This window comes from Parasteatoda tepidariorum, chromosome 9, assembly GCF_982258835.1.
Source record: "Parasteatoda tepidariorum strain Cologne lab strain chromosome 9, Ptep-v5.0, whole genome shotgun sequence".
NCBI classification, from domain to species: Eukaryota; Metazoa; Arthropoda; class Arachnida; order Araneae; family Theridiidae; genus Parasteatoda; species Parasteatoda tepidariorum.
The window spans coordinates 61,081,557-61,096,866 of record NC_141763.1 but is presented as its reverse complement, the minus strand read 5'-3'; the positions used below and the strand labels follow the sequence as shown (position 1 = coordinate 61,096,866).

At 31.3% G+C, this 15,310-nt stretch overlaps 1 protein-coding gene across 1 annotated transcript; it reads left to right on the top strand.

Annotated features, from left to right (window-relative positions):
• The first annotated feature begins 3,508 nt into the window (after positions 1–3,508).
• On the top strand, positions 3,509–5,511 carry LOC107440146 (speckle-type POZ protein). Its single transcript, XM_016052981.4, has one exon. It carries the CDS (start codon positions 3,741–3,743, stop codon positions 5,232–5,234), a length of 1,494 nt encoding a protein of 497 aa, XP_015908467.1. The 5' UTR covers positions 3,509–3,740; the 3' UTR covers positions 5,235–5,511.
• Positions 5,512–15,310: the final 9,799 nt, after the last annotated feature.

Genomic DNA, 15,310 nt, shown 5'->3' with positions numbered 1-15,310 from the left:
AAAAGGGATTCCACGGACAACTAAAAATGTAAGAAGTGATAGAAGCTCAATTCATTTGAATTATTCTTCAATCATTACTAACACCATGACATGCAGTATAAATTATTCACATTTCAAACGAAAGCATTCTTAGAGATCATCTTCACAAATAAATTGCAAGAAATATGACGGAAAAAGATTGCTGATCTTGTTTAATAGATTTTGGCTTTCTTATTAGCCACAATTTTTTGTAATTTTTAGTCTCCCATGAAACTAAGAAGAAAATTAGAAATCATTATTCTGCACGGATTTTTTATGCATTTGGTACTAAGATTAGATTAAGATATTTTATATTCAAAAAAAAATTTTTTTTTTGCATGGTTAATTAGTTCTAATTTTTTAAAGCGGTAACAAATTCTTCGCTTCATTATTTGTTGAAGAATAATTTTTTTTCAAAATGATGGTTCCCATTTTTCAAGAAATGAAAAAAGTGGTAGTTAATATTAGTTCATACCAAATAGATATTTATTTCTGTTACCTACATATTTAGCTTTACAATATATATATATATACACTTGCACATATATATGTGTGTGAGGGTGTGGTGTGTTTTTGCCGCGCATAAGCTGCAAATATATAGAACTCATAAATTGAGTTAAAAATATTGAGAAAACATGTAAAATAATAAAGATTTATGAAAAGAGAAAAAAAATAATTAAAATAAAATATTTAAAAAAGTATTTTTTTTTAAAAAATTAAAAAATATATATATTAAAAAACCGTGAAACAAAATAATGAAAAGATATAATCTCCTCATCAGCTCATATGATTATATCAGCAAAAAGGAGTGCTTTCTAATATTGTATCGATATAGTGAAAGCAAAATATATGAATACAATAGTGTGAGGCAGGGCCAGATTGAGCATACCCGGAGCCCTAGGCCATTCAAATTTTTGGGGCCCTTCGTTTAAGCTGTTTTTCTCGTATATTTTTTATTTATTCAAATATAAAAGTATTTATACATCTTTTCATTTAGGAAAGCATATTTAAAATTAAAATAAATAATAATAAATTAAATTTTACTTTCTTTTGTTAAATTAGAACCAAAAAATAATCATAAAATTTTGAAAAAATTTAAATATATATTTGAAATTGATTTCAAAAAATCAAAAAAAAAATCATTGTTTTTCTAAATTTTTTAAAATTTATTTTCAAAAAATCCATTTTAAGGAGGCCTCTAATCATTGGGGGCCCGGAACTGGTGTGAGGAACACTCAAAAAAATTGAAACCAAAATAGAACACATTAAAGGAAAAATATATCAAGCAAAAAACAGAAAACAAAATGTAAAGAAAATACATAACATAACGAAATCTGTAAAGCGAGTTGCGAATTCAAATGAACTTATTCGTACCGGAATCTTTCATGAATGATTTAAAATATTTTTGTAATAACATTTGCAGACGTCCCGCAGTGGACTGATCGTTAAACGACCGTTCCCAGCAGATCACCGCAGTCAAGCATCACTGGCTGCGGTCAGTGTGCGGGTGGGTGACCACTTGGATCAATCTGCGGAGGGACCGAAAGTGTGCGGTATTGGTCCTCGTTAAACTATTTTACGGCAAAGTGCTCGACAGGTCGTCGAACTACCGAAGCGGAGGTGCCATCCCCTCTGCAGAGGATCAAAATTGTGATGGCATGTCTTCGAATCATCCTCAGGGATGTTTCCCAAACCGTCGCCAATAGTCCATTGTGCAGCTTTAGTGCGACGTAAATGAACAACAACCACAACAACATTTCCAGATTGCAAAATATGAAAAGTGAAGCCCAAACGGAGTTAGAAGCGTAGAAGGATTTTTTACGTTGCGTTCTTACTGCAGTACTGTGAAGCAAGTTTGATTTGTTAGTTACCAAGGATTGGCCCGAAAATGATGTGCGCAAGGTAATAATATTATACTGGATGATTTAAAGTTTATAATTTATAGGGTTGATATTTAATGATCAAATTTTAATAATTTTAGAATTAACATTTATTAAAAAAAAAAAAAAAAGAAAGAAGAGAGACAAAAACATGATTAACCCGTTTTGCCCAGATTTTCAGCCGTGGATATGTCAGAATTATATTTACACATGGTAAAAATATAAATTAGTTTTAATATAAATAAGTTTTTAAAAAATTTATCAACAATAACATACAATTAACTCAATGATTTTATATTGAAAATAATTACCTTAGTTGGGTATCCGTTGTTTTTTTTTATCAAATTTTGAACGAGTTTGTTTTTTGGATAAATGAACATTACTACATATTCTTTTATTCTATTCATTTGATTGAAAATAGTATTTAAATACATGTTTTTAGAACATTAGAATTCCAAGTAATTCCGCTTTCTCTATATTTCTTACTTTTTTTCCCTATATTTTTAACTTCTTAAATTTTATTTAAAATGAATATACCATGCTTGGAGACTGCTTTCGGCTGACCAGTCAACCGGTACATTTGCGTCTGCACCTCAGAGCCCAAGGTCAGGAAAACTGGGATGGCCTTGGCCCTTCATATATATATATATATATATATTGTATATATATATATATATATATATATATATATATATATATATATATATATATATATATATATATATATATATATATATATATATATATATATATATATATATATATATATATATATATTGTATTTAATTTATTTGTATTTAAAAATCAATTAGTAAATCCAAGAATGAAACAGAAAAAGCACTAAGATAGCTACCACTTAATACCTACAAGTAAACTCCTTCGAGGGAATCAGCTTTTATGCTGTTGAAGATTGAGATAGTAGCAGACGATTATTCTCAACAAAGAACATAATTTAAATTGCTGTTGATGATTGACGAGTCATTTTTAACCAGGTTGGCAAAAGCAAAAAATTAAAAAAGGACATATTGTATTGGTGATTCACGATTTCTCTTTGTTTTTTGGAAGAATTAGTAGAACATTTTTTTTCCTTCCTTTTAGTTGAAGTCCTTTCTTGTGTTTATTCTCACAAAGTGAGACTTTTTCGTTAAATTAAGAAATAAAATTTTATTTGTTTTTTGCTTCGCAATATTTTTTCTTTGCTATATTTACGTTATTTATTAAGTAGTTAAGATAAAAGGTTCTTTTATTTTTGTAACTGCAACATATGCATTTCGTTCAAAAAGAATTTACTATGCTCTATTCAAGAAAAAATTTGATATAAATTTAGTATTTCTCTAACATGAGAAGTACAGTGAAAATATTAATTAACAATCAAAATTCAATTAAATATATTCTATCTCAAAATTTTATTGACAAGTCGGTATAGAAAATAATTTTTATTTAATTATAAAATTAAAATATAAATGTAAATTTGATATTAAAATTAATAGTATTGAAAATTTTAAAATCAAATCAATATTGCAGATAAATCACTTGAACCTTGTTTAAAGGTTTAAATGAAACAACTGTGTAAAGAGCTAAGTGCAGTATACATTGGTTTATCTCAAAAAGGAAACTTGATAGAAAAAGCTTTTATCTAATCACCAAAAAAACGTCATCTTAGAAAATGCACAACAAATCTGATATCATTTGAAAACTTAAGATACACGACTAAATGAAACATTTTCTTCTGAAACGTTGCGAAATATGTACATATTTGTCTCAATTAATCTGTGTACACGTATTATTTAAAAGTATTCTTCTTTTTTTCAATATCTGCTTTTTTAATTTAAAATTGCCACAATGGTTGATGATCTTGAATCATATCAGTTCGTCTATACATGGAATATAAAAAACTTCAGCTCGATTTCCTTAAAAAGTGGAGAATTTATGTACAGCCCTTGGACTTTGGCAGAAAGTCTGAATAGAACAAAATGGCGCTTCAGATTCTACCCGAAAGGACTTCGATCAAGAGAATTTCCGTGTTTTTTGCTCAGAGCAGAAGAAGATGATGGCCCGACAGTCATTCAAGTCAGTGGTGATATTGGACTGGTAGACACAAATGGAGTGTTTAGAGTAGCTGAAGATCGTTTTCGATCTCGTCCCATGGAACGTGGAGACAACGAAGGAACGAACAAATTTATGAGCCTCGAAAGGTTATTTAGTGAACGGGAATTGCTTTTAGCAAACGATACATTGACCATTCAGTGCCGATTAAAAGCTAAAAACTCTAAAAAAAGCATCGTCACAAGGTGTATTGCAGTTTCTGAGATCATTGTTGACAAGTGCCTGTTTCAATGGAACATACGAAAATTCGATTCCTGTCATATAAATGATAGAAGAAGAGTGTATGTTCCTTTAAGTTTAAAGTTCGAAATAGAGTTCTATCTCAGCGGACGTACAGAAGAAGATGGGTTTGTTACTATGGTGATGAGGAAAAGTGACAAGAAACCCCTTTTTCTAAAATGTTCGGTGACACTGTTAGATAGAGTTGGATTACCAACAGAAGCTATCAAGACTTCTGTAGAACACACGTTTACCAACGAGGTTACTCTAAATCTGATGCCGAAAAGCAAGCTACTTCAGGACAGGAAGCTATATGAAAACGATGGTATGCTGACTTTTCAAATAGAACTTTCAATTTCTGATGGAACGACTGAGTCTTGCATTACGGAACTTTACCAAGTGCCACGTGACAAAGAAATAGAACAGGATGCAACTCCAGCAGATCTTAAAAAAGATTTGCGCCATTTGTATTTGGAGAGAAAATTTACTGATGTTCAACTAAGTGTTGGAGATGGAATATTCCCTGCACACCGTAATGTTTTATCAGCTCGATCACCAGTATTCCAAGCCATGTTCGAACAGGACATGTGCGAAAGTAAAAACGGTGTAGTGCACATAACTGATATCGACTCCAATACATTGGATAGACTGTTAATGTTTATTTATTCGGATACTTTGGATGATTTGGAATGCGAATCTGCCTTTCAGCTGTATAGTGCTGCTGAGAAATACTTCGTGGAAAAATTAAAAGTTGAGTGCGAAAAGCTTTTGATCAGAAAATTGTCGTCAGAGAGAGTTCTAGAAATTCTCTTATTTGCGGACTTGCACAATGCCGAAAATTTAAAATCAAAAGCTGAAGAATGCGTCGTTAAAAATGCTACTCGAATAATAGCAACTGAGGAATGGGAAGAATTCGTTAACGTTAATCCTTCATTAGCTAGCAAAATTGTAAATAATCTTTCAAAACGAATAATTCAAACTCGTAGCATCCTAGGAAATATTTTTAATTAAAATTTTCTTTAATCGAAGTAAGTTTTTAGTAAAAACTTCCTTAGTAATTTGTATTTTTCCCCAGCATGCATGTGCAACATTCGTGAATAAGTCTAATTTTGTATTTTATTATTTATGTATATATTTGTACATTTTTACTTGAAAATTTCTTTTTTTTTTTTTTTTTTTTGAGTACATAAGCCATAGCTGCTAAATTTTAAGCTTTTTTCAGTGATTGTAAAGTTCCGGTGGTTGTAAAAAAAAAATTCAAAAATAATAAAAATTGGTTGAATTATTATTTTATTATTAGATTTTATCTTGAAAGAACAATATATACCTGTTTACAAAAGGAAACAGTTAATAACAGCCACCGCCCACAAAAATGGCGATTTAAAAACTACACCCTTGTGCAAATTAATTGAAGAAACTCAATAAATTCAGAAAACTAAGAGAAAATGCTATTTTATTTAAATTTACACAAACTCAAAAATTTTTAGTACATAATATGATCTCCACGACACTTTATTAACATTTGGACACGATTCGGCATGGATTCCACTAATTTTTTATAGTCATTTATAATATTTGTGTCCATGTACCACATATGATTTAACGCCGTGATTAGCTTCTCTATAGTTGTACAGTACATATTTAATCAGCGATTCTTGCATATGGCCCAGAGATTCTCAATTAGGTTGATATCCGGAGAGTTCCCTGGCTATTCCAATGTCTCAATTTGATTCTCAGACATGAATTTCTTGACAATTTTGGACGTATGGCAAGGAGCTAAATCCTATTGAAAAATCCCTGTTCCATCAGGGTATCGTTTCTTCAACTCTGGAACAACTTTTTTACCCAGAATAGTAATGTACTGCTCAGAACGCATCATACCGTCAATAGGCTGCAAAGGTCCAACCCCATTGTAATCGAAACAACCCCAAATCATCTTCTTTAAAAAACACGAAAAAAAAGTTTGTTTCAATTAATTTGCACAAGGGTGTATTTCCCTATTGCTACCCGATGGCCACTTTTTCGTCTAAAATGCAAATTTCATTATAATTATTATTTTTTTAAAAAATAAATATGGAATTATTATGAAAAATTTATAATATTCTGGAATTTACTTTCTCTTTCTTTCCTTTTTTACTTATTTCTTAAACTTTTTCTTAATTCTAGAAATTAATCTTGTTATGTTTAGCATAGTTTGAAAAATACTTCAAATGAAATGCTTTGCATTGTTAATATCAACTTTTTACCCTTTTAAGTAAATTTTATCCTAGTGATAGCTAAGTTTATGTTTTAATGTACGATTCTTCGTTTTGTAAATAGAAAGTTATTTTCCTCAACATTACATGTAAATGATTCATATCAAACATCAAGTTCATATCAAACATCACTTTGATTCTGCTCTATGGTTCTATTTATGAATTCAGCTCTATGGTCCTATCGTTTAAAATTTTTTAAAAAAAGTGGCCATTGTTAAAAATGTTACAACTGTCCACAAACGAGTAGAAAAATTTCTTAATTTAATTTTCCCCTATGCTGTTTACATGATATAATATTGTGGTCGATTGTTGGTTGTGGTGTGGAAGTTGAACAAGTGGGTACCAGCTCAGGTGATGTCCATGTCGTTTCACCAGGGTCAAAATTACGTAGGAATTCTACCATGGTCGTTTAGAGATAGAGCTCTGAAAATGGGGCTAGAAACCTACCCATGAATGAATGATGATGTAGTGCAAAACTTCAAGAATGGTACTAAAATTGAGTTTTTCTTTCTTTCTTTTTTTATTGTTCAGGGTTTCTACGGGTCTTAGAAAAATGTAACAGTAGTAATAAAGGTAAATTAATGCTAGAAGGAATTTCCGATTTTTAGACACCATTTCAATGCTTAAATGCCTGGTACAAAGGTGCCCATTCCGAAGTTATAGTACTTCAAGGGCGCACAAAGGTGCACCAAAAAATTTAAAGTGGTTGCAAAATTTGTACTAATATATATATTTCTTGTTTTTTAAAAATGGGTCGCTAAATCTTTTTGATTACCACCAGGATTTGGAAGCTTATTAGATGTATAAAAGTCTGAAACATTCATGGAAAATATTATCTAAATTGAAGTGGTTGAGAAATTAAGAAAACTTCAAAATGTTTTGATGAGTGGGTTAAAACCTGAATATTTTTTAAGGTTCTTTGAGAGCTCTGCTCTTCACGATATTTTTTGTGATGGTGAAATTACAACTAGGCCTGCAAATGCATTTAAAATTTCATCAGAACTTTAAAGCATTAAACCGCACTTATTCGGCCTTTTATGCACCACAGAAACATTTAAATTTTCGTGGTAATCAATATTATTTTAATTCAAACTTTAAAGTAAAACATTTTTTATCACTTTAAATATTTGAGAAAAATTCCCTACCAAATGCAAGAAAAGCATGCAGGTTTAATGGTAGGACTGAGCTTTCATATTAATGTATTTTCTTAACAAAATAACTTGCAACGTTGGTCAAAATCAATTAAATGATTTTGGTTTATCTCATTTTTATTACCACTATAAAAAGTTTCTAATATCAGAGGAACTCTGTTAAAAAAATTAAATGGCAGCTAACAAACGAAAATAATCAATGTTTTAAATATTAGTATATGACTATTATTTTCACAACAGTACTTTTCTCATTATTGAGATATGAAAAGTCGGATGTTGATAAGTGTATTTGGAATGAAATGTCTAAAAAGGTTCCCAAGAGCCTAAAAGAATTTTAGAGGATTTCTGTCAGTATCTAAATATCTTTGTGATCACCATTACATTTTTTTTTAAAGAAAATGTATCCTTATAAAAGTTCCGCTTAACTTAGCGAGTGAAAAGCAGATATTTATTTTGTTCAACTGTTCCTTGTAATTTTGAACCCAATTCAAAAGACAAGGAAACTCCTGGATCAACTATTGGGAGAAATTTGCCTTCGTGGAGAACTTTTTCAAGGAACTAACCCTCACTTGTGTTACGTGAGGAGGAAAACTTCCCACGGTTAGTCTGATAGCAAGGGGACTCTGACCCATGATCCGTCTACCACTGAGGATATTTTGCGTCAGTACAGTGGTCGGTGCAAGCTGGGTGCAGAATTCGAATCAACCAGACCTTGCCGTGATTCGGACCCGGTTCACGTCATTGGGAGGCGAGTGCTCTATCCCCTGAACCACCACCGCTCTAGCAGATATTTAGAAGAAAAAATTCCCTATTACATTACATACCCTCCCACGATTTCAAAATTTCAGTTTAGGAAATATTGTTCTTGGTGCATGATTGTGCAAAGTACTTGTACAATCATGTACAAAGTATTGTACTTGGTGTGACTTGTACAAAGATTTAACAAAGTGGTACTAAAACAACATTTTAGTTTGGAAGAATTTTTTAAAAATAAACTGTTAGGACACCTATAAGCATAACTAACCAATATATCTTTTATATTTCATTTTATAACCGTCGTTGAACAGCCGACCCAATTTTATGGGTTTACGGCTACTAATGTTTAACTCCGTAGCATTGTAATTTTAAACCCAATCCAGAAGACAAGAGAACTCCTGGATCGAGTATTGGGAGAAATTTGCCTTCGTGGAGGACTTTTTGATTAAACTAACCCGCATTTGCTTGATTAGGAAAACCACGAAAATCTCTCACAGTTAGCCTAACGGCAAGGGGACTCTAACCCATCATCCGTCTACCGCTGAGGATATTTTACGTCAGCACTGTGGTCGATGCACGCCGGGTGCGGAATTCGTATCGACTGGGATTCGACCCGGTTTGCCTCATTGGAAGGCGAAAGCTGTATCACCTGAGCCATCGCGGCTCTAACCAACTTATAGATCTCATATACATATTTTTTTTTAATTATTGATTCGTCGTGGTTGTTTTATTTCTTTTTAAAATTTAAACTTCAGGATTTAATACGCCAAAACGCTAATGCTGCTACCACTAAGAAAATTATTTCTCATCGGCTGTACAAGTTGGCAGCGAAAGTGAAGAATCAATATTTTAATAAATCAGAGTTAAAAGAATTTTGCTCACCATCACATATAAATAATTTAAACAGATATGTAAAAAGTAAATTTGAGAAATTGTCTTACTTTTAAGTCCGACTAGAAGTTTTATAGAAACTATATTGGTTTTGCTATAGTTCACTTCCACTTGTAAATAAATTTCCCTCGAGCCTCAAATGTTAGTTATAAGTGTCACTATAGCATTAGCGTAAATATGCTACCACTTTAAATAGTTTTCAAGACCAATAAGAAGTCAGAACAACACAAATAAAGATAATATCCGTTTTAAAATTATGAGTACCATACCAATATTTACAGAATCGAAAAACATTTTCTACGATAACTTCCACAAAGACAGTTCTACATTATATTACATGCCAATTGGCATTTTGGGTTATTTTTCCGTTTTCGAACCACTATTTCGGATTTTTAAATCATACATGTTGTCATATTCAAAAAATAAAATCGCAAAATTTTTTATTTTTTTTTTCCTTACGTTTCCAATATATTTTTTTATGTGTCAATTTCTTTAACAAATACTACAAGATTTTTTTTTTTTTGCTCCCACTCCCTAATTCTGAAAATTCTGACTACTATCTAATATAAATTTGATTCAATATTTAATCCTCAGAAAACGGTTCTTACTTACACTTTATTTTTGCACCAATTTTCATTCCAGCTACTAGAAAGTACCGTGTACTATAACAATCTCCGAATCAAAATTTCAAATAAACGAGAAAATATTATCACTTTTAGCATACTTACTAACCTTTAGAGAAACTACTTTTGACCTTAATGCAGAGAAACCAAATTTTCTGTAATATACAGCAGCTTACTTATATTTTATCCAGATATATTTCCCGATTATATTTCCAGCGCAATTATTTTTTTAGGAAACCAAAGTCTTATTAGGCTTAGCATAACTTCGAAGATGGATCAAATAAAAATATTCATAGCATTCAAGTCTGGTGAAGAAGGTGGCCATTCTTATGCTGTTAGAGAAACGGGAGAATGTGTAATGTCCTTAGTTGCAAGAACTGGAGCAGCATCTAGTTAGAAGGACTGTCTTTGACTTTCAAAGAACCTATTTGATCAAGCAGGAAACCTAATATCTTCTAAAAGAAATTTGCGATAACTGATGTCTGTATAAAAATATTTGCTGATAAACTTTAAGTTATTTCTTCTCTCATCTTATAATAGACATTATAATGGGTTTAAAAATATTAACTCTTTGAAATTAAAAAACAATTAGTATGAATTCTAGAATCCTTATTCTAAATGACAATTTGTATTTTTCATATGGTGACACCATTACCTAAGGAAGTTTTGGTGGTGATCCTTCCGTTTTTTGGTTCTTAATCCATTCTTTTCCTTCCTATCATAATTGCAACAGCCATAATGTCTTACTCTGTTTTATTTCGTTGCTTTGTATGCTATGTTTCTTACAACATTTGAAAAGAAACAAATGTTTCATATTGTTCTATATTTTCGTGTCTGTAATGTTTGAACCCCCATATTCTCTAGTTACGGCCCAGTTGAATGCGAAGTCGTAAGCGATATTGCAATTTTTTCGCAATATTTTTGATCCCTTCTTCTAATTTGTCATAAAAGTGCTACACTTTATCTTACTCCAAACCCCCATTGCCTCATTTGACGCTATATTACATAAAGATATATACTAGCAATTCAGAATCACAACACAAGACATCATATTTTAATTATTATTACGTATTTCTTTAAAAACTTTTAACGTTGCGTTCCAATGCCATATATGAACATAACTATAATAATAGTGGCATGTGTATTGATCTTAAGAAGAAAAAAAATATATCTTCTTCTTCGGTACTACATCCTAGAACGGGCCAAGGCCGTCTCAGTCAGCTTCCGCCTTTACTATTAGGGAGACCGGAAAGTAATGTCGTTTCGACGCATTAAATATTTGTTAGTCTTAAAAAGCAATTCATTTTTTTTATCCATTTTGATTCATTTTCGATCCGGCATTGAAAGGTTGCTGCGAGTGGTGGATCCAGCGGGGAGGGGGGGGTCACAGGGGTCATGACCCCCTCCCCCCAAAAAAATATTTAAAAAAAAATAAAAGTAATAATTTTTTTAATAGTTTACAAAAGAAATAAATTATTTTAGAGATTATTTAAAGAGGCATATTTTTCTAGGTAGGTCGTTTTTTTTTTTTTTTTTTTTTGGTGTAGCTACAGCAAAACGTTCCTTTTCAACTCTTCGAAACTTGGCTTAGAGCAACTCAAAATCAAGAACGATTAAATGAACTTGCATTATTAAATGTTCATCGAGAAATTGATTTAGATGTTGAAGAAATCATTGACAGATTTGCCAAAGTTTCTAAAAAACGCATTACATTTATTATTTAAAGATTTTGAATACTTGAATTATTTATGTATTGTTCTATTGTTCATTATGGAAAAAATAAATGAGAAGAATAGCATTAAAAACCCCAGTTTTTTTTTCTTCAAAAAAAAAATTTTAAAAAAAATTTATTTTTTATAAAAAAAATTTTATTGTAGGGGGGGGGGAATCTGAGTCTATGACCCCCCCAGGGGAAAAATTTCTGGATCCGCCTCTGGTTGTTGCTAACAACGCTAGTGAATACATTATTGATAAAAATTGAAATCGTGATAACAGATATCAAATACACCGAAACGACATTACTTTCCGGTCCCCCTAATACAATAAAAAATTTTTTGGAGGAGAGGGGGCTATGATGAAGAGTAATACTAATAACTTTAAGTATGATACTAATAAATATTTTTATTTTAACCAAAAATGAGTGTTTCCCACTTCCCGTTACCCTTTGTCACAAACTGGCACAATTTCACTCCTCTCCTCTGTCAGGGATCACTCCTCTCCAAGGGTGATCCCTGACATCATTCATGACGGGTCTCGTGCAAGGCGCCTCATTCAATTTTTCTCATATAACAAAAACAAGAAATAAATTCGTAAAATAAAATAAAATGATCTTTGAAGCGGTAACCCATAAGAAGTGTTCCGAGGAACTCCAGAGTTCCTTAGTAGGGAGTTCCATGATGTAGAACTACTTATTTGATTTTTTAAACCTGTTATTATATTATTATATTTCTATCTAATCAGTAATTTATTTAATATTTCCCTTATTTTGATGACATTATTTAAAAAAACAAGAAATAGAAAATAGAAAAAATGTGCTATATTTCCTTCCTAATAGCAATTTATTGAATAAATTATAAAATGCACATAACATTTATTAAAAATTGCTTTAGAATTTCCAACCGATTTTTTTCAATTAAAATTTCTCTAACTGAATTGAACAGTAAATAAATGTGATAGCCCTTCACAACGCTTATGACAGTTCTTTTTCGTTCCAATGAAAACAATAATTTATTTTATTTTACTCATTTCCGTTGTATGTAAATATAAAAATCAAATTCAGAGCTAGACGCCTCTTTAGAATTACTGTCCTGCCTGAAAAAAAGAAAAATAATTTTGAGATTATTATTCATAAAAGGATGAATTTTTTTTTTTTTATTTCTTTACATTTACGGCGCAGCTACCACTACAATTATTAAACATCAATTGAGTAGTATATAATACATGCTAACTCTAATCAAATTAGAGGTATTATTTAACAGACGAAGGATGGCATCGTTCGTAAACTCATTTCCCCAGATTGATGACTATAGCGGACATGATATCAACTATGTTTTTTGAAAAAAGTAACACCCAAATCAATGGATGGTCCACATAGAGCAGTTGACTTCCTATTTGTTATTGTCCTCCTCGCGCTGTTGCTTCTCTGTCTCATATACACATAATGAGAAACCTGCACACACTCGATTGCAAATAGCAACACAGGAGAGACCACAAACACAACCGTGAACTTAATACAGCTCTCCCCGCAAGTGCTCTAAATCCGGTGAGCTTAATGCAGCTCTCCCGGTCTTTTACAAAACCGCTTTGAATAAACTAATGGTATACTTTAATCGAATTCTATACCAAATAAATATCTGATGAGGGTGTATTGTGGCGTAACTACCACAAAGATTATTAAATATCGAATCACTAGTGCATAAGATATGCTAACTCAATTCATTCTAAATTAATAGTCTGCCAGAATAAAATACTAAGAAGGGTTAGAGAAGCCAGATGGTTCGCAAGAAATGATACAATGCACCATGATCTCAAAATTGATACAATAGACAAACATATAGCTAAATTAAATATCAAATTCTACGAAAAAGCCCCTTATTGCTCTGCAGCTTATTTCAATGAATTATTCCTATTTGAAAATCTAAGTAAAGACAAGAACATCAGACCAATATCAGCATGCAATTACAGTGATGCATCATGTTCCCGACATCTATAGCATACACATAGCCTCATTTTCATCATATCAGTTTAGATTAAGTTCATACTTTTACAATATAGTCTTATCACCCTACTGCATGTAATTACATAGTCAGAACCTCAATAATCCACATGAATACTCCTTTACTTCATTTGCATTCTACAGCCTCATCGAAACACCACAAAGATCAAGCTCAAGATGAATGGGAAAAGGACCGCAAGCGGCCTCAGGTGCCTAGATGTTTTATATAGTTTCAGTTTCTCGATTTAATCTTGAGGTACCATTTTATAGATGAAGGTTGACATTGTTGAGAGATCCTTCCCCCACATACACATTATCTTCAAAATATTTAATTATCCCTCTTTGGTTTTTATCTTTACGATTCCTAATGAACCTAATTTAAAAAGTCGGTGTTCCCCCCAAAAAAAGGTTGATCATTTAGTGTTCCATAGCCGAAAAAAAAATTGGGAATTGTAGCTTCAAAGGGATCTAAGATAAGATATTGAGTGTGCTATTAAAGCACCTTTCTTTATCTTGTTTTTTTATCAATCAATTTGAATTTATTAGCACGCTGTTGTTTTATTCACTATACCAACTGGGCAATTTTCGAGGTCACGTCATGAACCATCAGAAAAGAAAATTGAGGAAATTTGTATTTTATAAAACTTGTTTTGATTATTCATTTAAATTCCTGATAAAAGTAAAGAACGTAAATAGGTATTGATCAAAAGTTTTAATTCAATTCACGTGTACGGCCGCTTCCGGATGTCAAAAGTAGAAAAACGTGACCTGGATGGAACTGAAAAAAAAATGTTTAAAAAAAAAAGGCAAAAAATATGTTTTTTAACCTTTTTCGGCACAGTGTGTCCAGTCTGACAACACTTATTCCGAATATAATACAAACTACCGAAAATGTAGAACTATTTGATTCTAAACGTCCACCATTTTTGAGCAATCCCCCTTTTCTTCTTTTTTTTCTTTCTTCTTTTCTTTCTTTAGAAAGACAGAATTCAAGTTACATACTTAAAATTCGCGATTTTCAGATTTGTTACTATATTACCTGTCTAAAATTTACAATCAAAATGTGTTGCTCCACAAAGTGTTAAGGAAAATCCAATTGTTGAAAGCAAATTAATTTAAAAAAACAAAGAAGGATAAATTCAATATTTTTTCATTGAATTTTCCCCCCTTTGATGACATTTATTTTAAAACAGTGTTATGTTCGAAACAGAGTGTTGTGAATAAAACAAATTTACTAAAAACAAATTAGTTGATATCAAATTTTTTTCGTTGTATTTCCCCCCTTTGGACGAAAGCTGTGTTAAACCAATGTGATGTTCGAAACAGTGAGTGGAGAATAAAACATATTTATTAAAGAAAATGAGTTGAGATTAATTTTTTTCGTTTCACTTTTTCCCCTTTTATGAATTTTGTGTTAAAACAGTGTGATCTTCAAATCAGTGTGATGTGAATAAAACAAACTTATTAAAAACAAATTAGTTGAAATCAAATTTTTTTCGTTGCATTTCCCCCCTTAGGACGAAAGCTGTGTTAAACCAATGTGATGTTCAAAACAGTGAGTGGTGAATAAAACATATTTATTAAAGAAAATGAGTTGAGATTAATTTTTTTCGTTTCACTTTTTCCCCTTTTATGAATTTTGTGTTAAAACAGTGTGATCTTCAAATCAGTGTGATGTGAATAAAACAAACTTATT